At 40.6% G+C, this 24,907-nt stretch overlaps 14 protein-coding genes across 14 annotated transcripts; 9 read left to right on the top strand and 5 right to left on the bottom strand.

The window, feature by feature from the left end:
• Positions 1-612: 612 nt before the first annotated feature.
• On the top strand, positions 613-2,206 carry FOA43_004100 (uncharacterized protein; the record flags this gene model as incomplete). The annotated part of the gene is made up of 2 exons (XM_038924343.1): positions 613-616; positions 789-2,206. The coding sequence occupies 2 exons, from the start codon at positions 613-615 to the stop codon at positions 2,204-2,206; spliced, it is 1,422 nt and encodes a 473-aa protein (XP_038780271.1).
• A 1,431-nt stretch (positions 2,207-3,637) lies between these two features.
• Positions 3,638-4,765, top strand: DYS1 (Deoxyhypusine synthase; the record flags this gene model as incomplete). Its single annotated transcript, XM_038924344.1, has 1 exon — positions 3,638-4,765. One exon carries the CDS (start codon positions 3,638-3,640, stop codon positions 4,763-4,765), a length of 1,128 nt encoding a protein of 375 aa, XP_038780272.1.
• Positions 4,766-4,931: 166 nt separating this feature from the next.
• Positions 4,932-5,354, bottom strand: FOA43_004102 (uncharacterized protein; the record flags this gene model as incomplete). Its single annotated transcript, XM_038924345.1, has 1 exon — positions 4,932-5,354. One exon carries the CDS (start codon positions 5,352-5,354, stop codon positions 4,932-4,934), a length of 423 nt encoding a protein of 140 aa, XP_038780273.1.
• Positions 5,355-5,894: 540 nt separating this feature from the next.
• Positions 5,895-7,016, top strand: ILV5 (Bifunctional acetohydroxyacid reductoisomerase; the record flags this gene model as incomplete). The annotated part of the gene is made up of 1 exon (XM_038924346.1): positions 5,895-7,016. The coding sequence occupies one exon, from the start codon at positions 5,895-5,897 to the stop codon at positions 7,014-7,016; it is 1,122 nt and encodes a 373-aa protein (XP_038780274.1).
• A 524-nt stretch (positions 7,017-7,540) lies between these two features.
• FOA43_004104 (uncharacterized protein) lies at positions 7,541-8,236 on the top strand (the record flags this gene model as incomplete). The annotated part of the gene is made up of 1 exon (XM_038924347.1): positions 7,541-8,236. The coding sequence occupies one exon, from the start codon at positions 7,541-7,543 to the stop codon at positions 8,234-8,236; it is 696 nt and encodes a 231-aa protein (XP_038780275.1).
• A 729-nt stretch (positions 8,237-8,965) lies between these two features.
• FOA43_004105 (uncharacterized protein) lies at positions 8,966-10,181 on the top strand (the record flags this gene model as incomplete). Its single annotated transcript, XM_038924348.1, has 2 exons — positions 8,966-8,973; positions 9,107-10,181. 2 exons carry the CDS (start codon positions 8,966-8,968, stop codon positions 10,179-10,181), a joined length of 1,083 nt encoding a protein of 360 aa, XP_038780276.1.
• Positions 10,182-10,281: 100 nt separating this feature from the next.
• FOA43_004106 (uncharacterized protein) lies at positions 10,282-12,811 on the bottom strand (the record flags this gene model as incomplete). The annotated part of the gene is made up of 2 exons (XM_038924349.1): positions 10,282-12,464; positions 12,805-12,811. 2 exons carry the CDS (start codon positions 12,809-12,811, stop codon positions 10,282-10,284), a joined length of 2,190 nt encoding a protein of 729 aa, XP_038780277.1.
• Positions 12,812-13,152: 341 nt separating this feature from the next.
• On the bottom strand, positions 13,153-15,306 carry FOA43_004107 (uncharacterized protein; the record flags this gene model as incomplete). Its single annotated transcript, XM_038924350.1, has 1 exon — positions 13,153-15,306. The coding sequence occupies one exon, from the start codon at positions 15,304-15,306 to the stop codon at positions 13,153-13,155; it is 2,154 nt and encodes a 717-aa protein (XP_038780278.1).
• A 661-nt stretch (positions 15,307-15,967) lies between these two features.
• Positions 15,968-18,193, top strand: FOA43_004108 (uncharacterized protein; the record flags this gene model as incomplete). The annotated part of the gene is made up of 1 exon (XM_038924351.1): positions 15,968-18,193. The coding sequence occupies one exon, from the start codon at positions 15,968-15,970 to the stop codon at positions 18,191-18,193; it is 2,226 nt and encodes a 741-aa protein (XP_038780279.1).
• A 106-nt stretch (positions 18,194-18,299) lies between these two features.
• Positions 18,300-18,676, bottom strand: FOA43_004109 (uncharacterized protein; the record flags this gene model as incomplete). The annotated part of the gene is made up of 2 exons (XM_038924352.1): positions 18,300-18,628; positions 18,670-18,676. 2 exons carry the CDS (start codon positions 18,674-18,676, stop codon positions 18,300-18,302), a joined length of 336 nt encoding a protein of 111 aa, XP_038780280.1.
• An 841-nt stretch (positions 18,677-19,517) lies between these two features.
• FOA43_004110 (uncharacterized protein) lies at positions 19,518-20,378 on the top strand (the record flags this gene model as incomplete). Its single annotated transcript, XM_038924353.1, has 1 exon — positions 19,518-20,378. The coding sequence occupies one exon, from the start codon at positions 19,518-19,520 to the stop codon at positions 20,376-20,378; it is 861 nt and encodes a 286-aa protein (XP_038780281.1).
• A 727-nt stretch (positions 20,379-21,105) lies between these two features.
• On the top strand, positions 21,106-21,750 carry FOA43_004111 (uncharacterized protein; the record flags this gene model as incomplete). The annotated part of the gene is made up of 1 exon (XM_038924354.1): positions 21,106-21,750. The coding sequence occupies one exon, from the start codon at positions 21,106-21,108 to the stop codon at positions 21,748-21,750; it is 645 nt and encodes a 214-aa protein (XP_038780282.1).
• Positions 21,751-21,903: 153 nt separating this feature from the next.
• FOA43_004112 (uncharacterized protein) lies at positions 21,904-22,413 on the bottom strand (the record flags this gene model as incomplete). Its single annotated transcript, XM_038924355.1, has 1 exon — positions 21,904-22,413. The coding sequence occupies one exon, from the start codon at positions 22,411-22,413 to the stop codon at positions 21,904-21,906; it is 510 nt and encodes a 169-aa protein (XP_038780283.1).
• A 469-nt stretch (positions 22,414-22,882) lies between these two features.
• On the top strand, positions 22,883-24,886 carry FOA43_004113 (uncharacterized protein; the record flags this gene model as incomplete). The annotated part of the gene is made up of 1 exon (XM_038924356.1): positions 22,883-24,886. The coding sequence occupies one exon, from the start codon at positions 22,883-22,885 to the stop codon at positions 24,884-24,886; it is 2,004 nt and encodes a 667-aa protein (XP_038780284.1).
• Between the last annotated feature and the right edge of the window lie 21 nt (positions 24,887-24,907).

Raw genomic sequence — 24,907 nt, forward strand, 5'->3', positions numbered from 1 at the left:
AGATCAGGGAACGACTGAGCTTGAGGCAGAACACCTTCCTTCTCTTGATAATAAAACTTGCATGTAATCAAAACTCTGGGTATGTAGAGGAAGCTACGAATATGTTTTCGAGTAAAAGGAAGAATTACCGGTTCAATCATTACATTCAATTTGATACGCTATAGTTATTTGTTTGAGTATTTCCACGCTAAGAGATATCCTTCGAAATCAATAATCGGCCTGTTTCATTGCAAAGATACAGAGGTAGGCATTCGAGGTAAAAGTCTTAGGTTTCTACTAGAGCATGTTATCTTTTCCCGCCAAGGTAGATAGGCCAGAGAAACTTTGGAGAAACAACCGGTTCGATATTATACCGAACCATCCTTATCATAGACTGGCAGGAAAAGATCCATCTCGGAATATTCACTGAGAAAAGAGAGTTACAGTTATTACCACCGGCTGACTTATAACCAGTGTTCATCCTACTTCGTATTTTATCGCGCAAAATTCCGATGGCCCTCGAATATACCTTCCGTTTTAGGTAACTGCGCTTAGATGCCAGAATGACCGAGCATCCCTAGATACAACCATATATAAGGAGATGAATGTTCTTTAAATGCTGTGAAGCTACATATGAGTTGTTTAGCATTTTTCATTCTTTCTGAAGCTCTGAATCTTGCTACAAATGTTACTCGATCTGATTACTGAGAATACTCAGGGATTGGCCCGTCTTTCTCTCATTCTGGCGACGGCGTTATTCTTAGTGTACTTCTTCATTTACCCACTATTCTTGCATCCACTATCAAAAGTTCCAGGTCCAACTATCTGTGCTCTTAGCGGATACTGGATATTGTATAAAAGTTGGTCTGAGCAGAGAAATCACTATGTGGATCATTTACACAGGATATATGGTCCCATCGTTAGAGTCGGTCCTAATGAGGTTGATATCTGTGATTCTTCCTATTTGAAAGATGTCTACGTTCATGATATGGACAAATCTAACTTTTATGCTCAATTTGTTAATTACGGTTCTCATAATACTTTTTCTACCGTTGATAAAGAAACTCATAAAGAGAGCAGAAAGGTGTCTGCCAAATTCTACTCCAAGACCCATGTTTGCTCGGATGAGGTCCAACAAAACATCCGGGGAGTGATTTCCAAGGTGTTGAAGGTACTGGACCAATCAAAAAATAGTCCCATTAACGTCTTTCTTCTCTGGTCGGACATGGCTATGGATGCAGTTACAATATTCTCCTTCGGTACTAAGTACTACCAACCCCTCTTAGACGATCCCTGGGGATTAGGTAAGACTGTTGTGATGGACTTTTTTGTTCAATCTTCTTCATGGTTTTGGACCACTCAGATGCCTCAGGTGTACAATTGGGTGGTTCCTCAGGGTGTCAACGTAGCTACTCAGAAATGTTGTGACTTCATCGAGAAACAGTTCGAGAGAGCATTAAGTGGTATCGGAGAATCGGAGGAAACTTTAGTGAACACCTTGCTTGGCGAAAAAGCTAGCAATGCTAAAAAGCCTGTTTTTGATGATCTTAGAACCAAAAGTGAGTGTTTCGATCATATTGCTGCTGGTCACAATACCACTGCCACAACTTTGAGTTACGTGTATTTCGAATTGTCAAGACATCCAGAACTTCAACAGAGATTGGTGGACGAATTGAAAACATTCAACGGTAATAAGATACTCTCCGTTGATGATCACGAGTCTCAGATCTACTCTAAAGTGGAAGAACTTCCCTTAATGAATGCGGTTATTGACGAAACGTTTCGTGTCTATGCTGCAATTCCAGGCCAGGAACCTAGATTAGCTCCTAAGGGTGGTATGCAATGGAGAGGTTCTAAGGAGACTCCAAGATGCACTGTTCCTCAAGGAACTGTCATTACCATGCAGCCATGGTCTCTTCACAGAGATCCTAGCGTGTTTACAGATCCAAACAATTGGAATCCTGATAGATGGATGATCGAAGATCAAGAAAAGTTGAAGGCCATGCGGAAAAACTTGATACCTTTCAGTGCTGGTGCTAGAATGTGTGTTGGTATGAATCTTGCGATTTGCGAGATCAAGTTGAACATATCCAGTATAATGAGCAGATACAAGGTGAAACTAGAGGAGGGCTTTGATTACGATTCATATTCTTACTTTGCTGATGCTTACACCAGTATGCCAGCCAAAGCACAGATGCCACTTGTATTTGAGCCACTAGGCAATTAGAAGTCAAATTATTATTATTATTATTTTAGTATGTATCAAAAGGCTATACTACCTTAGGTATAACGATTATACACACCTTAGAGTAAACTGGGTCCGTTTGTAAGGTATGTATATCACAATCCTTACCATACTATTTGTGGTATTATTCGAAGGCTGTGCAGACGCGAAATTAAAACCAGTAGACAGTAACGCGTCTATATTTTGGGGATACAAGTTATTATTCGGTTAGCATCATTCAACTTAGCTCTCATGACTACAGAACCATTAGCCAAAAAAGCAAAAATCTGTAGAGAAATGTCATCTTTAAAAGTATTTTTGCGCTCAGCAAATGCCAAAGTGCCAACGAGAGGTTCTGCATTAGCAGCAGGCTATGATCTTTATAGCTCTGAAAAAACCAGCATTCCTGCCGGAGGTCGAGGACTTGTGGCTACAGATGTTAGCGTGGTGATTCCAGAAGGTTATTATGGACGTGTTGCACCAAGATCAGGATTGGCAGTGAAGCATGGAATCCATACAGGTGCCGGTGTGGTGGATGCAGATTACAGAGGAGAACTTAGAGTGATGCTTTTCAACCTAAGTGAGACGGACTTCTCCATTAGTCAAGGAGACAGAATTGCGCAGATGGTGTTAGAAAAAATTACTACTCCCGCCATTGAACAACTTGATGAAGCTGCCTGGGAGAAGGAGCTCAACACTCAAAGAGGAGAAGGGGGCTTTGGATCTACTGGAAAGAACTGAACCGGCCATCTATCTCTATTTAGGATTTTAGGTACAATTCAAATTATTTTTTTTTCCATTCTAACTGGCGGGTAGCTTAGACTGTACCATTTAATCACTCATCAGGCAACTGCAACACGTATTGATTGTCTACTCACCCAATTCGAACCTTTGAAAAGAAACAATAAAAAAAAAAGGAAAGAAAGTAGAACTAACCCTACATGATACCTGCACTGCCTTCAATTCATCCATATGGCAACTTCCTTGGAACCGTTTTTGAGATTGGTATCATCTGAGAATAGACAGGACAATGCAAACTAGAAAATAATTATCTGAAGGAATAATGCCAAAATATATATCAAGGAAAAGCTTGGAAGATGTAGAATTTAACTGCATGAAAATAACTGAGATAAAATCAGTTTCAACAGGTACAAAGACCACAAATAGTCTTGCTCAAGATCCCCTATTGCAAAAATAAATTTCAACTAACCGCCAATTCAGCATCACCTTCAGGGCTCTTTTCATTCCTTTTTCACCTTAAGGCTTCAAACGACGGCCAAAAACCGAACCGAGAAACTTAAGGGGAAAAATTTTTCCTCATGAAATTTTTTTGGAGGTATTTAAATATGGATGAAAAACTATCTGAGGAAAGGATTTTGTGAAAGTCCTTTAATTTTTTTTGTGCCCCTTTTACTTTCGACCTTGATAACCATCATGACTGAGAAGAAGGACTATAAACCGGATCTTGCAAACGATGCCGTTATGAAGGCATCGGTGCCAGTTCCAGATGATTTTGTGGAGGTTCATGGTATCGACTACTCTAAACCAGAGAGTCGTAATGCCAGAGCCAAGGATATCGTTAAGGGTATGAAGACTATGGGTTTCCAAGCCTCGAACTTGGCTACTGCCTGTGAAATCATTGATGAGATGAGACACTGGAAAGGTAAGCACAAGTCGGAGATTCCAGAAGCCGAGAGAAAGGGACAATTCGACGACGATGGATACCAGAGAACCACTATTTTTATGGGTTATACGTCTAACTTGATCTCCGCTGGTCTAAGAGATACCTTGAGATTCCTTGTTCAGCACAAGATGGTTTCTGCAATTGTGTCATCTGCTGGTGGTATTGAAGAAGATATTATCAAGTGTTTGGCCCCAACCTATATGGGAGCATTTGCTCTACCAGGTAAGGGATTGAGAGAGAAGGGTCTTAACAGAATTGGTAACATGATTATTCCTAACGAAAATTACTGTAAGTTCGAGGATTGGATGAACCCAGTTTTGGATAAGATGCTTGATGAACAGGAGGAGTTTGCTAAGAAGAGAGGTGCAGAGGCTCTTGATGCCGATGCTCCATTCTGGACTCCATCCAAGTTTATCGATAGATTAGGTGCTGAGATTAAAGATGAAACTTCTGTCTTATACTGGGCACATAAGAACCAGATTCCTATCTTCTGTCCATCTCTTACTGATGGTTCCATTGGAGATATGCTTTTCTTCCATACTTTCAGAGCTTCTCCAAAGCAAATCAGACTAGATATTGTCGCCGACATTAGAAGGATGAACACTCTTTCTTTGGATGCTACCAGAGCTGGTATGATCATTCTTGGTGGTGGTCTCATCAAGCATCACATCTGTAACGCTTGTTTGATGAGAAACGGTGCTGATTGGGCCGTTTACATTAACACTGGTCAGGAGTTCGATGGTTCTGATGCAGGTGCCAGACCTGACGAAGCTGTCTCTTGGGGTAAGATTAAGGCAGAGGCTCACATGATTAAATTGTATGCCGATGTCACTACTGTCTTCCCATTGATCGTGGCTGCTACTTTCGCTAGCGAGTAACTACACTGACTTTTTTCATCCTTATATGGCATTTGCTGTGTAAGGGTACCTTTTTTTTCCACATCTTTTCGCCTTTATAATGACAACGATAATGAATAAAGATCGCACTACTATAATAGATGAATGAATAAATAAATAAGTATGTAGATAAATAAATAGATAAAGATCAGACTCTTGTCTTCACATTCGGTTCCCATGTTGCAGTCTTTGGCTTGGCAGTATTATATGGAACGTAGGAACCTCTTGTACAAGAGAAACTGATTGGATGCACAATTTCATTAACGTGTCTCTCTGCAATCTGCTCTGGCTTCAACTGATTGGGTCTAGTATCTGTACCGTAAGCCAACCAAAAATGCCAGCCAGGCTGTACATGGGAAGCATCCGGTCTCCAAAAGTCTTTGTATTCAACCCATCTGGTTCTCATGTGAATTTCATCCGGGTTCTTGGTCTCATAGTATTTGTTGCCATAGTCATCAATGCCAACGAGTGTACCCGATTTGGTATCGTTCATCTGGGCAATTTGACGTCCCGAACGTTTTAGTCCATTACGCCACACATTACGTATCAATCTAGTAATGGAAGACGACATTCGGATTGCTGAAAGTGTTTTGCTTGTTCGTGAAGTGATATCTATTTTTTTAAGTTCTCAGCTTTAATGTAACTTCTCTTTGAACAACTAATGGGAATATTAAAATGGTGCAAGGATGTATATTTAGATAGAATTAGGGGACTAGATTATAGCTTCAGGTAACATACAAACTAGAACTCTACCACATCGACCACACTTAATTCTGTATACATATTGTATCCGAATCCCGATCCAGTCTAAAGTCTTCTTCCCTCATCCACGTGATGCCGGTACAGGCCCGACAGGATGTCTCGAGCCTCGCGAAGAAATCAGATAGCCGTGGGAATTTTTAAGAGCCATCATCTCATTGGTTGGCAGCGAAATTTTTCACCCTTCTCCACCTAATTGAAAATTTTTTTGTTAGTCATTGAGTTTTGCATCCATTTCATACATAACTGGCGGACATCCCGAGAAGTAATCACCCAACCCCTTTTTAGTTGTTTTTCTCACAATCATCGTTTTATTCTTAATCTGAAATCGATACTTTTTTGTTCAATTACCATGTTCAGAACTACTATTTCTAAGGCTGCCAGACCTACTTTGGCTAGTGCTCAAATCCCAAGAGGTATCAGAGGACTCAAGAACATCAACTTTGGTGGTAGTGTTGAGACCGTGCATGAGAGAGCTGATTGGCCAAGAGAGAAGTTGTTGAACTACTTCAAAAATGATACTCTTTGTTTGACTGGTTATGGTTCTCAAGGTTATGGCCAAGGATTGAATTTGAGAGATAATGGTTTCAAGACCATTATCGGTGTCAGAGAGAACGGTAGCTCCTGGAAGGCTGCTGTTGAGGATGGATGGGTTCCAGGCGAAAACTTATTCCCTATTTTAGAGGCTGTCAAGAGGGGAACCATCGTGATGAACTTGTTGTCAGATGCCGCTCAATCCGAAACATGGAGTCAGATCAAACCCCTTTTAACTGAGGGTAAGACCTTGTATTTCTCTCATGGTTTCTCCCCAGTGTTTGAGAAATTGACTCATGTTGACCCACCAAAGAACATTGATACTATTATGGTTGCTCCAAAGGGTTCCGGTAGAACTGTCAGATCCTTGTTCAAGGAAGGTAGAGGTATTAATTCCTCTTTTGCCGTCTGGAACGATGTCACCGGTAAGGCTGAAGAGAAGGCTGTTGCTCTTGCAATTGCCATTGGTTCTGGTTACGTTTACGAGACCACTTTCCAAAAGGAGGTGTATTCCGACTTGTACGGTGAAAGAGGTTGTTTGATGGGTGGTATCCACGGTATGTTCTTGGCCCAATACGAGGTTTTGAGAGAGAATGGCCACACTCCATCTGAGGCATTCAATGAAACCGTCGAAGAGTCTACCCAATCTCTTTATCCATTGGTTGGTAAGCACGGCATGGACTATATGTACGATGCCTGCTCGACTACTGCAAGAAGAGGCGCCTTAGACTGGTACCCTGTGTTTAAGGACACGTTGAAGCCTGTTTTCCAGAAGTTGTACGCTTCCGTTAGGAGCGGTGCTGAAACCAAGAGATCCTTGGAATTCAATTCTCAATCCAACTACAGAGAGGAATTGAACAAGGAGTTGGATACTATCAGAAACATGGAGATCTGGAGAGTTGGTAAAGAGGTGAGAAAGTTGAGACCAGAGAACAACTAAGCCCAGCTGGTATTCTTCACATTATTTTAGAGTGGCCATAATGATCATAGAATGATCGAAGGTCCAAATTAAATTCTTTTCTTCACAATAACTTTTGGGTTTGTCTTTTTATTCGTATTTTACTTTTTTATTGCTCTTTTTCATATATCTTTTTTTTTGAGTCTGCATGGAACTATGTTTGACATGAATAAACAAGGTTCGGTATCAGGTGACATAGTAGCCACAAGTGTCAAAATTTATGTGGAGAAAAACGCCACGGCACTAACAAGACTACATAATTTTTCTCTCTTCTATTGCACGTGGATTTTGATAATATATGTTGCCTCAAATTTAAATTATATGCTGTCGAATACGTTTGCTATTGTACAAGTGTGGCTTTTTTTTTTCAGTAGACCTTAAACCTTAGACCCCGACAGAAAAATGGTGTTAGACACAGTATATAAGTAGGGGTAAATCCTGGAAATTCAGTTTGTTTTTGAATACCCCAATTCACATCGAACATCACACCTTATTATTCATCTATTATGTCGCTTAGTCAACCAATTGCAAAACCAAAAGACGGTTCCATCAGATTGGGATCCAAAGCACCTAACTTTGACGCCCAGACTTCCAACGGTTCTCTTTCATTCTATGATTACCTAGGAAGCTCGTGGGGAGTTCTCTTTTCTCACCCTGATGACTTCACTCCAGTTTGCACCACCGAATTAGGTGCTTTCGCGAAATTGGAGCCGGAGTTCACTAAGAGAAACACTAAATTGATTGGTCTTTCTGCAAACACTCTTGAGTCTCATTCTCGTTGGATCAAAGATATCAATGAGGTTACTGGTTCTAACCTTACTTTCCCAATTATCGCTGATCCAAAGAGAGAAATCGCTTTGAAATACGATATGATCGACTACCAGGATGCTACTAACGTGGACAATAAAGGTGTTCAATTAACTATCAGATCAGTCTTTATTATCGATCCTTCGAAGACCGTTAGATTGATTATCACTTACCCTGCTTCTGTCGGTAGAAATACCGCCGAAGTTCTCAGAGTGTTGGATTCTCTCCAATTGGCCGAGAAGTTGAATAAGAGTATTACTACTCCTATTAATTGGGTTCCTGGTGACGATGTCATCATTGCTCCTACCCTTTCTGACGAGAAGGCCAAGAAATTGTATCCAAATTACAGAGCTGTTAAGCCATACTTGAGATTGACTCCTGTTCCTGACAACTAAATTTATAATTTATCTACTTTATATTCTCTACTAGTATGAAAAAATTTACTAATTGTCAACGGTCTACGGTTCAAATAGCTTTCCCCGCATTCCTTACTAAATATAGACTTCTATCTATTTTTCACTCCTTAAAAGAACGTGTGCTGCTACTCTGTAAGCCTTGAAAGATATGCTTTTATATACTTTCACCACCTTTACAGTAAAATAACATTCACTATCTTCTCCTCCCTCTACATTTCCTCATTTTGTATGATACTCTTGGTGGTATTCTCTGAGATCTATAATCTGTCTCGACTTATCATCTGATCGGTACTCTACTCTATTGACCTCTTTTTCCAGTGTAATTTCTTCGCTCTTCCCTTTTCGTCTTGGATCACTTGTTTCTTTTTATAGGAATTTTTTTGGTTTTTGCTTTTCTGGGAGAATTGTATGAATTTTTTTCGTCTATTTATTGAAACATCAAACTTCAAGGTATCTTTTTTCATCATCCAATAGTCATTTGTGGTTGATTTGTGGGTAATTTTTACTTGTGCATTTTGTTGCATCTTCGTTCATTTGTTCCATTTTCTCAGTTCTCTCGTTATAACAAAAGATGGCTTCATCATCACCCCCGGAAAAATCACAGCCGTCTATAGTTGATCCCGATCTCAATGATCTCAAAGTTCATATTGCCAATTCACGGGCTTCTCTAAGAAGATTCAAAATCGTTTCCATAGTTCTTCTCATCTTATGCCTGGGTCTGCTTGCCACAGTGGCTCAGCTTGTCTCTTATAACCATAATAAATGCAAGGCGTTGCAAAGGCAGGACCTTTCTGATCCATCATTATCGTCATCGTCATATTCTTTATCCTCATCTTCATCTCTTAATAGTCGTTGTGTTAACTCAACATCGGAGGTGCTTTCAACAGTGTTGAGTCTTTTCAGTTCCGATACTCAAATCGAGAGTGACGAGGAACTGCAAGATCGTATGAACTCCATTGTTAGTCATATTATGAAGAGCTCCAATAATGCAATAGTTCCAAGGTTTAACTTGGAGAAGAGAGATGACACCGGAAATATTACTGCTTCTACTTCATTTTCTGACACTTTCAGTTCTTCTTCATCTTCCACCATTTTGGATCCGTCGTCTCAGACAACCTATTCTTTTTCATCATCCTCCTCCTCCTTCTCTTCATCATCATATTCTTCTTGGAGTACATCGAGTACGTTCTCCTTCGATTCCTACTCCACATCCCAAGCCACTGACGACTATCTGACCTCTTCAAATGAGTATAGTGCACCTCCTTCTACTACATGGTCTTCGACTGACTACTCGCCCTCTACAACATCGTCAACACAGGCATCTACTTCTTCCACTTTCTCCACTACGAAAACATCTGCTTCCGTTACGAAAACCACCCCTAGCTCAACTAACTCACCTACCCCAAGTACTTTTTCTACTAGTAGTGGATCATACGTGGTTTTGGGCTATACAACTGTGATCAATAACTCGACTATCACCAGCATGCACACAATAACAGCTTCTGCCACCTCTTCACCCAAAAGTAGTGGTGGACTATCCAAGAAGAACAAACATATAGTTATTGGATGCGTTGTTGGTATTGGTATTCCATTTATTGTCGTTGCTGCAGCTGCTCTTTTCTGGTATCGTCGCAGAATGCAAGACCCTACAGGAAGAAATTACGTCGATTCTAATGGTCGTGATATTGGTATTTCCGTCGATGATGGCACCTTATTGAACAAACTCAAATTCTGGAAAAAGAATAAGTCTGTGGGTGATTTCGATAATGACTCATTAGATGAGGATTTCAGCATAGATCCATCCAATACAAGCAACAACCAGGCCGGCACAAACAGCAACAGCGGATCAAGTGATTCGGCTGGTAGAAGTTTTGTCGTCGATAGACCAAAGCCTCTTCGCAATGCTACCGAGCAGAACTTCTGATTGTAACAATCAAAAGGATAATATTTTTTATTTAGAGAGATACCATAATACGATATATTAATGTCCTATAAAGAAAAAGAGGAAGGTAAATAAACTGATCTCATAATAATATGAGTGTACCCGCAAAGACAGCTAACATATGGAAGAAGGAGCAAGCATCAGGGTTCACAACTATAGCTTCGCCAATGAATGTGGTAACAATGACTGGGGTGGATTGGGAGAGAGAAGATTCTATTGTGTAAGTGGAGCTTTGGGAAGTAGACCCAGACTGATTGGCTACCAAAGTAGTAGTGATTGTGTTTGTAGGAGATGAACCTAAAACTTCAGAACTTTGAGAGGTTGGAAGTAGAGAGGACCCGAAGGATGTCACCAAAATCGACTCAGAGCTCTCTGGTATTGAAGATTCAGCAGTACCCTCAGTAGTAGAGGACTCAACAGTCGGGGACTCCGCAGTAGAATACTCAAGAGTAGGGGACTCAACAATAGAGGACTCAAGAGTAGAGGACTCAACAGTAGACGACTCTGAAGTAGAGGACCCTAGAGAAAAGATATCAGAGGTTGACCCTGAAATGCTTTGAGTAATCGACAAGGTGCAACCCTCCAATCCAGAGCAGGAAGTCCTGATCACAGTCGTAGTCTCAAAATCTGAAGAAGTCAATTGAGTTAGTTCAGAAGAAGATGTTATGTCCGAGCTCAAAGAACTCGAAGGAAATGAGGAGGTCTCTGAGTAACAACCACCAGACTCATCAATATTAGAACATTCTAGAGCTGATGAACTAATGGAAGTAGGAATTGAGATACTTGACGTAATACTTGACGTAGCACTTGAAGTACTTGAAGCGGTACCTGGCGTGGAACTAGAGAGAATAGCGCTTGAAGTGGTGCTGGAACTCAAGCTGGAAGAACCTATAATTGATTCTGAGGATGTAGATGCAGAAATGGAACTTGAACTAGAGCTAAATGTAGAACTAGTAGTAGAACTAGGAGTTACAGAGCTCACACTCGAACTTAATGTAGAACTAGTGGTAGAACCAGAACTCGAACTTGAACCCATAGAGGTAGTGGCTTCGGTGGAACTCACACTTGAACTTGATGTAGAACTACTGGTAGAACTGGAACTCACACTTGAACTTAATGTGGAACTAGTGGTTTCGGCGGAACTTGAACTTGAACTGGTAGAGGTAGTAGTCTCGGTGGAGCTACTCTCAGAGAAAGTAATCGTTTCAGTGGAGTACCATGTTGTGTAAGATGTGGAAACAATTGTCGTCACCTGTGTAATGTTTTCACATGGCACACAGGTATACTGAGCATCACAGAAACTACAAATAGTGACCTCGTTCGAACCAGAGTCAACTTGAACAAGACCCACCTCTTGAGTATCGTAACGAAACACAGTGTAAGAATTTGCCAAGAATGGCTGTCCCAAAACATATGGGTTCTCCGAGGTTGAAGGATACATCGATAAGTAACAACTATCACCAAAGGTCATATACATATTACTTGCCGCTGCAGATATTTCGATACTACTATCAAAATGGAAGTTCACCTGCTGAGTAGTGGTGGAAATGGATTCACAATTCACTTGATACATACCAATACTATCATCATATGTACCATTGAAAATGCTTGCTATACTCTCAATAACATCTGAGGGAAAATAGTTCAACGTGGAGCTGGAATCAAGAAGTGCCACACCACTTGACTGATCGATGACATTACCTAGAGTGTCGGAAATGCCATCAAGATTGATATTCCATCCGCCACTGCTACTGGAAGAGACTGCATCCACATATTGTATGGTTCCTTCATAAAGAGAACTGTTAATGCCGCCAAGAATTAACTGTCCTTCCAAGTCGATATGATTGAGATACAAGGATGCAATTCTCTGTTCAATGTATCCTTGATCAACCAAATCATCTATGAAGGAATTTGATCCGTTGGATTCTAAGCCAAGTCCAAGCATAGCGGTATTAGAAAAGCCATTAGAAGTTGCCAAACCAATGGGAAAATCTGTTAAGGTAATCGAATCACCAAGATTCAAATTTTGGGAGCACATGGTACCCTCGGCAGTGGTACCATATGCGTTAGAAACGGTGAATGATTCTCCAGAACATGTCAAGCTGCTTAAAATGCTATTTGAAGCCCAGGTGACAGGATGAGAAGTATCAACTAAAAACGGAATCACGGTGGTGTCACCAACAATACTTCCAGAAACAGTGTAAGAATAACGGGAAAGTCCAAGCTCAATATCTCTTTTCTCAAGAGAAGAATGGGAGCTTCCCTCTTTTTGAGCTCCGAGTGACAACGTTGAAAAACTGTCTCTGTATTTGGTTCCAACAAGGAAGTCATTCAAAGAGTAGCACTCAATAGCATAACAAATAGAAAGAAGATAGATTATAAAGTGCACGATCATTTTTATCTCAAAAGTCAGATCGAACTGTTTTCTTCTTCTTTGCAACCATTTATCAAGTTACAAACTACAAGTCGTAAAACGTACCGATTTATATCATATTATAAGGAGATTTAGATGAAACAAAAAAACAGTTCTTCAATTGTTTTACAGCATTATTTTGGCTATTTGAAGACTTGAAACATAAGGATAAATGAAGTCTGCTGTACAGACCTTTCATTCTGGAAGCCATTCATCTGGTTGTACAAAGAAAATATTCCTGATTTGGCAGAGCATATACAAAATACAATAAGAACTAGTTGAAACCATCTTTATGCATTATGAAAGTGTCGATATTCAACATTCTTTTACTTTGGATTCGCCGTACGGATACATGTAAACCAATGGTAGCTCAAGTCCCGAGTAAAGAATATTTCATCTGCGCATAAATTTCCTTTTCGGGACTCTTCAACGATGTGACCTGAAAATTCCGGTCGTCTAAAATCGGTTCTTTTTATTGAACTCTGCTACCAAAATTAAAGCGTACACGATGTTAAAAGAACCTAGATAACGTTATGCTTATTATTGGTCGTCAAGAAAAGACTTTAACTCGTAGCAGAATTCTAAATCGTCTTCCTCAGAAGGGAACCAGTTTCCAACTTTTCTGAGCCACCTACTTTCCTCAGACTTCCACAGCTTGTAAGTCTCTGGGGTAATCTCGAAATTGTTCTTCTCTTCTCCGCGAGCGAGATAATTAGAAATCGACGAGGAAGAAGTGGAAGATGTCATTCGGCTAGAACCTGTAGTTACCGTTCTTGGATGTTCTTCCTGGAAATTATTATTTCTCTGGTATCCTTCGAGGGGCCCTAACCTATCGCTGGTAATTGTATCATCCAGGTTTTCAAATGGATCATCTTCATACTTACCAGTGAGACTCACCCACCTCAAATTATTATTATCGTAAACCATATTGCCAACTATTTGAGGCTGCTCTCCTTTATTCCGACTATTAATATTTTTGCGACTGATATCGTTTTTGTTGCTGTTAATAAAAGGATCATCGCTAATCTTAGGAAACTGCCCTTGTGATATTCTGTGACGTATTAACGATGGCCTGCTAGTAGACTCGAAACCTGCCAATTCTTCTTCATTCCCGCACCATTTCATTTGATCTGGATCATATACAATTTCTCCATACATATGACCAGGAAGAACCTGCTTGGTTCTGTGCTTACCCATTGACCGAATAATCTTCAACTTTCCTTCCTTATTGAGTCTTGCTGTATTGGTTAAAGTATAGTGTTGTTGTTGTTGCTGCTGCTGCTGTTGAGTTTGGTGACGATGATGATGGCCACGTTTGACATGATGCTTGATTGTATTTTCTTCGGCGTATTGAGTAAGATCTATGCGTTGACTCTTTCTCTTTAACTTCTTGTAATCGGACAACGTGATTGTCAAATCATCGGGTGATAGATCATCAATGTCATCCAGTTCACTGCCATTATAATAAGGCCTGGCCTTTAGCGATAAGGACACAGGAGGGTATCTGTTACTAATTGACTCATGATAACGTGGCGCCATTTGTGATGGAAGGTCCAAAGTTGAAGAATATTTTCGGACAGATCTCTTTGGAGACACATTTGCAGTCTTGCCGCTTCCAGATCTCAATAATACAGGCATCGATCTTTTTCTATCGAGTTTTTCATAACGAGAATCAAGAGGGTCTACCACTTGGAAACGACGAAGTTTCTTGGGGTCCAGATTATCGAAGTCCTCAAAATCATCCCTGATAATGTTCTGTCCTTGTTCAATATAGTCTCGGTGCGTGCTGAAGTACAGTGAACGTGATCCTTTAAGACAGCTCTGCAACTTCTGATATCGTTTCTTTCTTTCTTGCTTAACATTGTTGGCATTAGTTTCAGCATTTTTCTGTCTCAGGCGAAATTTGTTGATAAGATCAACCTTATCGAAATCTACATCAGCAAAATCCTCCGCATAGTCATTCTGCTCAGAGTCCGTCTCCGTGAAACTCGTCGTCGACGTTATACTAGGCGCAGATTTTCCTGTGGATGCCGAAGAAAGAGACTGAAAACTTTCTGATTTCGGTAGTTCTGCGTTAACACGAGTTGATTTCATTGTGAACTTCGACACAGGCATTGAGAATGGATTTGCACTTTTCTTTTCTTCCAATAGAGGAGAAGGGACTCGCCCCTGTTTTAAAGAATCTCTAATTCGACCGTCAAAATCTTCACCCTCAAAGTCTCCGTTGCTGACATTATCACTATCATCTGCATCTTCGGCTTCTCGAAACTCGTCAAAATCACCGTACTCATCGCCATAATTCCCAGCAGATTCAGCATATCGCTGCAAAAATGCACTCTTCTTATATGTTCCCTGGCTCTTCTCGTCTCCACTGTTGAGCCTTTCTATATTTTCCTCTGTTAAAGTAGCATACTGTTCGCCTGCACCGTCTTGGTTCTCTTCTGCCACGGTACTTAATTCATTGGCACCAGCGCCAGCACCAGCACCAGCACCAGTACCAGCACCAGCAACAGCTTGCCTTTGTGAAATACTTAGACCAGCAAATATATCCCGAAGATCCTGGTTACTCAACTGTTTTCGGACGTGTTCAAAACTATTACCTGATCCAGGGTTTTTATGACGTATCACTGACCTCTTGAGCGGAGATCTTTGATTACTCTCCTTCTCCTGTTCGCTTCTTTTAGCTGTAGACATTGGTCGATGAATAGGAAATTACAGAAAAAAAGAAAGACAAGCCAAGACACCTTAGCCGCTTCACTTTCTTCCTAACACCAAAATCCGGTTCTATCAGTTCTATCAGTTCTATTCGTTCTTTGTTGGTGATTTCTCTTCTTCTGCACCGCCGCAAACAAATTAATGTCTGTTAATTTTTTTTTCCCGATCTGATTTCTGTCCCAGTTCTGTTTATATTTACCTTTTGCTATAATGGACCAATTTCACTCTGGCCATCACTTTTTTTTCACTGTCATTTTTTTTCCACTTCCAGCAATAACATAACCCCATTATTACACAATATACAAAAGGTAGATCATACATCGTACATAATTGAGTGAATCACAAGGCACATTTATTCTCTCGCATATTACCTATTATTTTGCGCAGTAATGTTATCTTAGTAGCAATCTTAGTATCTTGTACTTTAGTATCAACAAGGTGATCTTGTTTTTTTATTTATTTATTATTATTCCTCCTTTTATTCTTACTTTCGGTTCACTATTTCATTAGTTCCAGTGACGTTTTTTTTTTTCTGTCCTGTTTATTTATGCCTTCAGATAACAAGAAGCACGGCGTGCTGCTAGCTGATCGCAGTTCTCTCAGGACAAGCAATCTTCCTGTTAGCAATGCAGATCACCGAATGTCTCGATTATCTCTGTCTTCTGCTAGCATATCCCTCAACAGATTGATATCTGCCGATGATGTCATCGCAAGAAACTCGAATTCCTTCAAGATTTACACCAGGGATGAGACTACTACTCTTGATACAAAGTCTGAGTATAGAAAACTGACTCTTAACAGATTGGTTCACAACCATCAGATGGATGACGATAAGGAGAATCATCTTTCGAAACGCAACCCCAAATTTGTTCCTGTTTCTGTGAATCTGATGAACAAAGATTCCAGAAACAACCAGACTAAGCAATCACAAGACTCTGCATTTGTTAAGCAAATGTCTCGCACCGAATCCAATGTGAGAAGTTCCACCAACACTACTGGTAGTACGGCAACCTCAAGATCTGCGCAACCCTCATCGTCATCTAAATCCAAACGACTCTCGCTTATGTCGCTTTCATCTACCCTTTCCGCTACATCTGCCGGTTCCAGACTGAAGTCTATGGCCCAGAAGCTTCGCAACAGCTCCATCTCCCACCAGTCTTCTGATTCTAGTTCTCATCGATCTCATAAATCTCATCATCACCAGCCATTGCAGCCATCAAAGACAACAGATGCCCTAGCTGATGATCATGTTTCTACTTCTCATGATGCTTCAACAGAGGATATTCCTCCTTTGCATAAGAAGACATCTCGATTTCGCTTGAGACATTCCATATCTTTACGTACACTTACATCTTTTGGACGTGACAACAACGATGGAGATCCTTCTGTTCCAAACAAGGGACTTAGTCATAGAATTAGCTTGAGCAACTTAGCAAAATTCCTAAGACCGATGTCAAAAAACAATACCGGTGCCGGCAGTCGAGCCTCAATCGACTTGTCCAAGTGTGACATATCCCTACCAGTACCTCAACATGATACCAGGGAGAAGTTGAACCATAAATTGAGAAATTCATCATCAATATTGTCGATATCCTCATTTATCTCTGTCGACTCTTTACAAACCGAAAGGGATGATCAGGCCACCTCCTCTACGGCAGGAAAAGCAACAGGCATTGCGGCTGAAAAATTGGAGTCTTACGGACCAATGAAAGCACCAGAAGTGGAAAGTATAAATCGAAGGTTATTACTCAGGCTTTGCAACCAGAGAAAGCCAATTCCATTCGAAGCTTTATACAGGAGATTGGCTTGTATCGGAAGCAAAATTGAGAAGCTTGCAGAAACTTCGGTCAGCGATGTATATCTTGAAAAGGGTAATTCGACTGATAATAATGCTCCGTTAAACGTGTTCAAGGTGATTCCGTTCGGAGATATTCACTCGAGTCAGATGCAACTAAAAGAGGTGATCCAAGAATTATCCATTACAATGGCCATGTCACCGATAGCGGGATTTGTCAGATTAAAGACCGCCAAAGTTGTGAGAGGACTGTATCCAGAAGAGCTTATAAAGATCTGGGATCAGGAATTAAAATCAAATCGTCATATTCGAAGGCGTCCCAGTGAACACAGCAACTCTCAATTATACCTTATTATTCGGATGGAATATGGTGGAGAGGATTTGGAGCATTTCCACATTACTAGCTGGACTCAGGCCTACAGTATAATTTTACAAGTGGCCGAAGCTCTAGCTCGAGGTGAGAAAGCCAACAGATTTGAGCACAGAGACTTACACTGGAGAAATATATTGGTGAGAAAGGACAAGGAGTCGCAAATCCACGTGAAGCTGATTGATTTCACTCTATCTAGGGCCAGAGTGGGGAACCGAATCATGTTCACAGGACTTGATAATCCAAACTTCTTCAAAGGTAAAGGTGATTATCAGTTTGCCACTTATAGTCTGATGAGAAAAATGATAGTGAACCTTCAGAATGATCGACATGAAGACAACACCAGGGCGTTTGGATCAGAAGGGGCTAGTACCAATTCCAAAGCCAACTGGTCTGTTGAATGCCTTTCTACTAACGTATTATGGATTGAATATCTACTTGATAGGTTGATAAGTCATAAGAATCTAAGACACATGAAGGTGAGTCGCATGACGAGAAGCAGTCGGAATTCTGGGCATCGTGATAATACCACAATAGCCACGGAAATAACGAGCTACAATCGTCTCATAACTGCGTACAAAACATTGGTGAGGACCAGTAAGGGTAAGAGGACGAAAAGGCCAAGAAAGACAGGAACTACAAGCTTGGAAGGCTTCAAAAGTGCAGAGGAATTCTCGATATGGTTTCAAGGATTGAAATGATTCGAATTATTGGCAGCACTTGAATCGTCACTACTGATTTCAAGTCGGACGAGTCCATCTTTGGTTATGATAAACATTTTAGCAAATTAATAAATTAACGAGTACATTAATCAATCTTAGTAGTTGGTGTTTTATGTACCACTTCAGTAAAGAAGATGAGCTTGAAAAAGGAAGCAAAGAAGTTGAACACCCTACTGACGCAGAACGACCATACTATCACACCAATGGAACCTCTCGAAAGAAGAGGAAAGTTGAGAACGAAGATCTCCAGGAAAGCAGGTAACAATCCATTAGGAAGATACAATAAAGGCACACGACTGTACCACAATCGAATAAGATTCATAGGCACCACTGTAAGGAAAGTGATCGCTCTGGCCACATTGGAATTGATCTTGGCCTTACTATCGGCTAGAATTTTCTCCTGCTTCTTAACTTCTTCAGAAAGCTTACCAAACCTTCTATTCAGTTTAGTCCACCTGGCATAGTTGTCTTGAGCGCTGATGGTATTTCTTTCTCTGTTGATTTGAATTTGTTGCTTCTTGAGATCTCTTAATTTGGCATAATCGGCGCCGGCGAAACGAGACTTGGAATAAAAACTGTAAGCTTTATCCTTAAGGGTGTTCTTTCCAATCAAAGATATGAGATCGGATATAATGGTGATAATGGTCACAAATATGAGTATTGAGGAGTTTTGTAATTGTGTCATGATTGCAGAAAGAAGAAGTATTGAAGCAATTTGGTAGGTGTCAAGACCGAAAGAGAGGTATGTAGGTGTTGCAAGTAGAGTGGTGTAGGGATGAAACAATTAGGAAGAGGCTATGGGATTCAAGCAACCAATAGAGAAGGCAATCAATGGATGAAACAATTGAATCAAAAACCAATCAAAGTAGGAAGAAACAGTGGATAAAGAGCTGCCCCAACAACAAAAACACAAATTAGTCAGTGTGTGAAGAAGGTTGTAAGAGATGGAGATAATAGCTACAGTAATGATGATGAGAAGAGGAAAAAGTCAAAATGAGAAGTCAGAACTAGGCAAAGGAAATCGTGTAGAAAAACAACTTATCGAAGGAAACTTAGAAGACTACTTTGAAGGGTTTCATATCTCTGCTCAAAGGAAAAAACTGAATACTCTATAAGCTGGAAATCCCAGATTAAATGACTTAATTGCCTGAAAAGGTAAAGACGAAAATTAATTTTTTCTTGCTCTAACGAGAAAAAAAAAGTCACACTAAGAGAGAATTGGAGAGACATGAGGGACGCCCAAAAGCCAGCAGAGGACGCAACAAGTAGTGAATCATAGTCATTTAAAGATAATAATACAACAATGTCATCATTTAACGAAGTGGAATCAGATTCAAGCGAAGATGTGGATAGCTGGATTTCGCTTTTCTGTTCGATGTTTGGACACGATTACTTTGTTGAAGTAGCACCAGAATTCATAGAAGACGACTTCAACCTTACAGGTTTAAGCTTGATTGTACCATTTTTTCGGGACGCACTGGATGTGATATTAGACTTAGAACCTGAGATACCTATAAAGCCAGCTAATGTTCCGTTGGTGGAGCATGCTGCGGAGTTATTATACGGGCTTATTCATGCCCGTTACATTTTAACAAAGCCTGGCCTGAGGGCCATGGCCGAGAAGTATGAGGATAACTGTTTTGGGTCATGTCCTCGGTACTATTGTCAGGGAATGCATTTACTACCCATAGGAAGATATGATCAGCCTGGAATTGAAACAGTACGCCTATATTGTCCCAACTGTAACGATATTTACCTACCATCATCATCACGATACTTGAATATAGATGGGGCGTTCTTTGGCACTTCATTTGCTGGAATGTTCATGAAGCTGTTTCCTGAAATTCAGCGGCAGTGCTACGAGAGAACGAAGAAGCAGTTTGAATTGAAGCTTTTTGGATTCAAATTGAACGAGAGAGCACCAGGAGGACCGAGAATGAAGTGGCTGAGGCAGTATCCACAGGCGAAAGAAGAGATAGAGGAATATAAGAAGTGTGAGTTCAGCATAGTTGGTACCAACGAGAAGATTGTTGAAGCAGGAGGACAAGAGGAAGGAGAAGAAGAAGAAGAAGAGGAAGAGGAAGAGGCTCGAATGGATGAAGACAGTCACGAGGAAGCCAAAGCCAGTGCGGGGGAAAGTATGATGAGTATAGCCAAGGACTGAAGGCTATTATCCACTATTATTACTACTAATACCAATACTACTATTGTATCTCGCGCTTGAAATTAGTGTATATTTAGAGGACAGACTTACTTACAGACTCAATTGATAAAGTGAATAACCACGAAATGTAATAGCAAACTTGCAAAAATGTAATCACCAAACGCTCTTTCTGGGACTATTCCTTTGAAAAGAGGCTGATTTGCATCAACACTCTGCAATCTCAATGATACGGTTAGGACGAACTGTCCCACTGTAGATATAAAGCCACCTAGAAAGGCATTGAAGGGAAAAGTTCCAACCATAAGGCAGAATAAGAATTGCAGCACGCCTAAAAAGACCAAAAATGCCAAAAAACTGTCTATAAGTCTAAGTTTTTGGTTCTCCTTGAGGCCCTTAGTGTAGTTGTGATATGCAAGGTTTATAGAATGCAACAAATCCCGCCAGAACGAGGAGGCTATGGAAGATGAAGTAGATTTCACTTTTTTGGCCATGACTGTAGGGAGACGATAATACGAGCAGGTAGACAGATATACAAAAGGACAGAGCAACAAGACAACTAACCAACTAAACATTTAACGTGTAATTTTTCATTGACGGGATTTGAGTTACGCACGCAACAAAAATGGATATAGAGAGAATGAGAACCTGAGAGTGAGAATAGAGAGCACATTAGTATACCTAAGAAGATACCCATACTCCGGAAGTTAGGTAATTAGATTGCGCCACAATGTCGAAAACCGAGGAAGGTCGTAAGAAAGGGGAAAAGCTGAATCCAAAGGGGGCCGTACTAATAGACGAACTACCAGATAATGCTTTTGAAAACGAGAATGAGCGTTCTATAACGATCACAAAGGCACCAACTGTAAGAGTGGTGCCGCCTCTGAACTTTTGCCCAGTTGAGAGAAACCTTTATCGATCTGGACAGCCTTCAGCGTTGAACCATTCTTTTCTAGAACAGCTCAATTTAAAGTCAATTATATGGTTGGCCATTGAAGATCCTCAAGACAACTTTCTGAAATTTATAGAGGACAATAAGATCAACTTTTTTTGTGATCTGGGATATGATTCGATGGATTCCAACTCATGGGATGGACTTTCTGAGGCTTCGATCAAACAGGCTCTTGAGATTATAGTCGATAAGCGTTCTCATCCATTATTAGTGTGCTGTGGTATGGGACGTCATAGAACGGGGACTGTGATAGGCTGTCTTAGGAAATTACAAGGCTGGAATTTAGCCAGTGTTAGTGAAGAGTACCGTCGGTTTACGGGACCCAAAGGAAGTCGAATTATGGTGGAATTATTGATTGAGGCTTTTGATGTCAGTACAATTAAGATAAATAAGGATTATGCTCCTGATTGGCTATTGCGCTGACTGGCTAATGCGCTGACTGGCTAATGCGCTGACTGGCGAATGCGCTGACTGGCCAATGCTGACTGGCCAATGCTGACTGGCTAATGCGATGATTGTCACTCCTATTCATTCATTAATCGACTATGTACAGATATAATGCACTAATAAATACTACTAGTTCTTCTTACCTTCATTCTTTTTCTTTTGGTTCTCCTGGTACCTGTGTTGAGCCAATTGAACCACTTTCTCACCATTTCTTCTAATTCTATTGCAGTGCTCCCATCCAAACACAGATCCAAGAAGAAGTCCTCCGTATCCCCAGTTTAGTGACTTTCGCAAATCTCGATGATACAAGAAAAGCACCGTCGAAAACACAAACATACAGCTGAAACCAGACAATCCAGCATCTCGGAAGCACGGAATCTGAATCAAATTACTAAATTGAAAGTTATCCCAAGACAATGATTTCAAATATCGGTTCACTTCTCCTGCTGTGGAATACTGTTGTCCCTCAGGAGGTAATTTAGCATCGTGCATTTTCTTAGCGTTCTCTGCCTCTAATAGTTGTTCGTCCTGAAACTTTGGCGGCACATCCTCCAAAAAAACTGGATACTTCTTTTCTATCTTGTCTATATCTTCCGGTTGCGAGTCTGTCGAGTTTCCTTTCAAAGGCCACCATACCATACTGATTATATTTCTTCTCTACTATCTTTGTCTTGATTAGGTGTCTGTCTAACTTTGGTTATCGTTGTTACCCCTGAAAAACTTCACCACTCCCCGAAATATTTTATTTCCTCGACCTTCACCCGCGGTGTACTGCGCAATACGAGCTTTACTCTACCGTGAGCCCACGCTAAAGGATAGATATAATTACTGGGTAATAAAGAACAGTACTCTTCCTGATTATATCAGGATTAGAAATAAACACACTACTAGAAATGTAATCACCTCTTCAATCTCATGATGAACTCATAGACCGAATCCTTCGCATGATATTCGTTTATCCTCGCACATTTCTATCTTCGAATATTCCAAAATCGTCTATCGCATTTATTATTGATCTGCAGGATAGGATAGGATATCTTTATTTATCTACTATCTTATATCTCTTTCTTCCCATTTTTTTTTGCTTCGACATTTTGTTTTCAATTTCATGAGTGATTATTCTGGCCGAAGGATGTCCTCATCAACACCTGTTAGTGCTCGTCCCATCACTGACATCCCTAGAAGGGCTTCCATGGCAAGACTCACCACTCCTCCAATCAGCATATCACATACCCAAGGTTCAGGTCATGTGATACATGCCTATAGACAGCATTTGGGTTCCAATTCACCCTCTTTTCTGGAAGGTTATGGCCAGCTAAATATGTCTCCTGCTTCCAGGGTTAATAGATATAGTGCAAGGGCAGAGTCCGCAGCCATTGATTCCGAGGACGAAGAGTCCAGCGGTTCATCTTCTGTCACTAATAGTCATCCGTCTCATCCACGAGTTTCTTCATCCTTTGGTTCTGTTCTGGATGATGCTACTATTCTGAAAAACGTTGGAAGGCATCTTCCCACTGATTCAGAACACTCGCTGCAACTGCAAGGTGGCGATATTACCAGAGACTTATACAATCTTAGCTTAAAGACTCAACCCCAGCTAAAAAGATCACGAAGTTTAACTGGTGAAGATATTCCTGGAGAAAGGAGAAGTTCTTCTGTTTCTCAGCTGAGACTTCCTGGTGGCTTTCGTAGAGAGTTCATTGCCCATAAAAACACTCGCTTTGGCTACCAGCTAAATAAGCCAACACTGCTTACAAGGAACTTCTTGGAGTTTCTTTCCATTTATGGTCATTTTGCTGGTGAGGATCTTGAAGACGAAGACTTTTTGGCCTGCGATTACGCAGAAGATGATAAATTTCATGACGAGGAGACTCCTTTGATTAACGATTCTGACGATCAATTATCTCCAGGTCATTATTTGGGTCGAAGTCTGAAACCTCGTCCAAGGGGTAAAGCTTCCACCATGAAGTCCTTTTTTCTTTTATTCAAATCATTTGTTGGTACCGGTGTTTTATTCTTACCAAAGGCCTTTGCCAACGGAGGTCTTTTTCTGTCTATTGGCTTACTTGTATTCTTTGCTGCTCTATCCTACTTTTGTTACTTGATTCTAGTTCAGTCCAAAGTGAAAACAGGTGTTTCTTCCTTTGGTGATATAGGTGGAGTCTTGTATGGCAAATATATGAGAGTACTGATTTTATCTTCTATTGTGCTTTCTCAGATTGGCTTTGTCGCTGCGTACACAGTCTTTACTGCGGAGAACCTTCGTGCTTTTCTGAACAATGCTTTCGGAATACAGATGGGCATCAGTCTTTTGATCTGCTTGGAGGCCGTATTTTATCTACCTATGTCTTTAGTGAGAAACATCACTAAGCTTTCCATGGCTGCCCTCGTTGCAAATGTTTTTATATTGTCAGGAATATGTACCATTGTTTACTATGCTTCTTCTGACTTGATTGAAAATGGTCCCGCCGCTGATATTACAATGTTCAACAGTGATAGATGGACTTTATTTATTGGCGTGGCAATATTTGCATTTGAAGGAATTGGATTGATTATACCTGTTCAAGAATCCATGCAGAATCCAGAAGACTTCCCCAATGTTTTACTTGCCGTAGTGGTTGCATGCTCTGTTCTCTTCATTGGTATCGGCGTATTGGGCTATTTGACATATGGAGAAGACGTGAAAACGGTTATCATCTTAAGTCTTCCTCAAGACTCCCCCTACGTGATATCTATTCAACTCTTTTATCCCATCGCTATCATGTTTTCGGTTCCTATTCAACTTTTACCTGCTATTAGGATCATGGAAAGAAGAGTCTTCAAAAAGAGATCTGGTAAAATCGATCCTGTGACTAAATGGCAGAAGAATATATTTCGAATTTGTATCGTCACCTTGACTACCATAATTGCATACTATGGCTCTGCAGATCTTGACACTTTTGTGTCATTCGTTGGATGCTTTGCTTGTATTCCTTTGGTCTACATGTATCCTCCAATGCTACATCTACGATCTTGCGCTGAGTCGTTTTCCGCCAAGGTGCTTGACATATTTATTACTCTTTTGGGACTGATTGCACTTTGCTATACTACCTATCAAATATTATTTCCATGATGATGGGCTTAGGTATTCTCT

Source organism: Brettanomyces nanus, chromosome 4 (assembly GCF_011074865.1).
Source record: "Brettanomyces nanus chromosome 4, complete sequence".
Lineage (NCBI taxonomy): Eukaryota > Fungi > Ascomycota > Pichiomycetes > Pichiales > Pichiaceae > Brettanomyces > Brettanomyces nanus.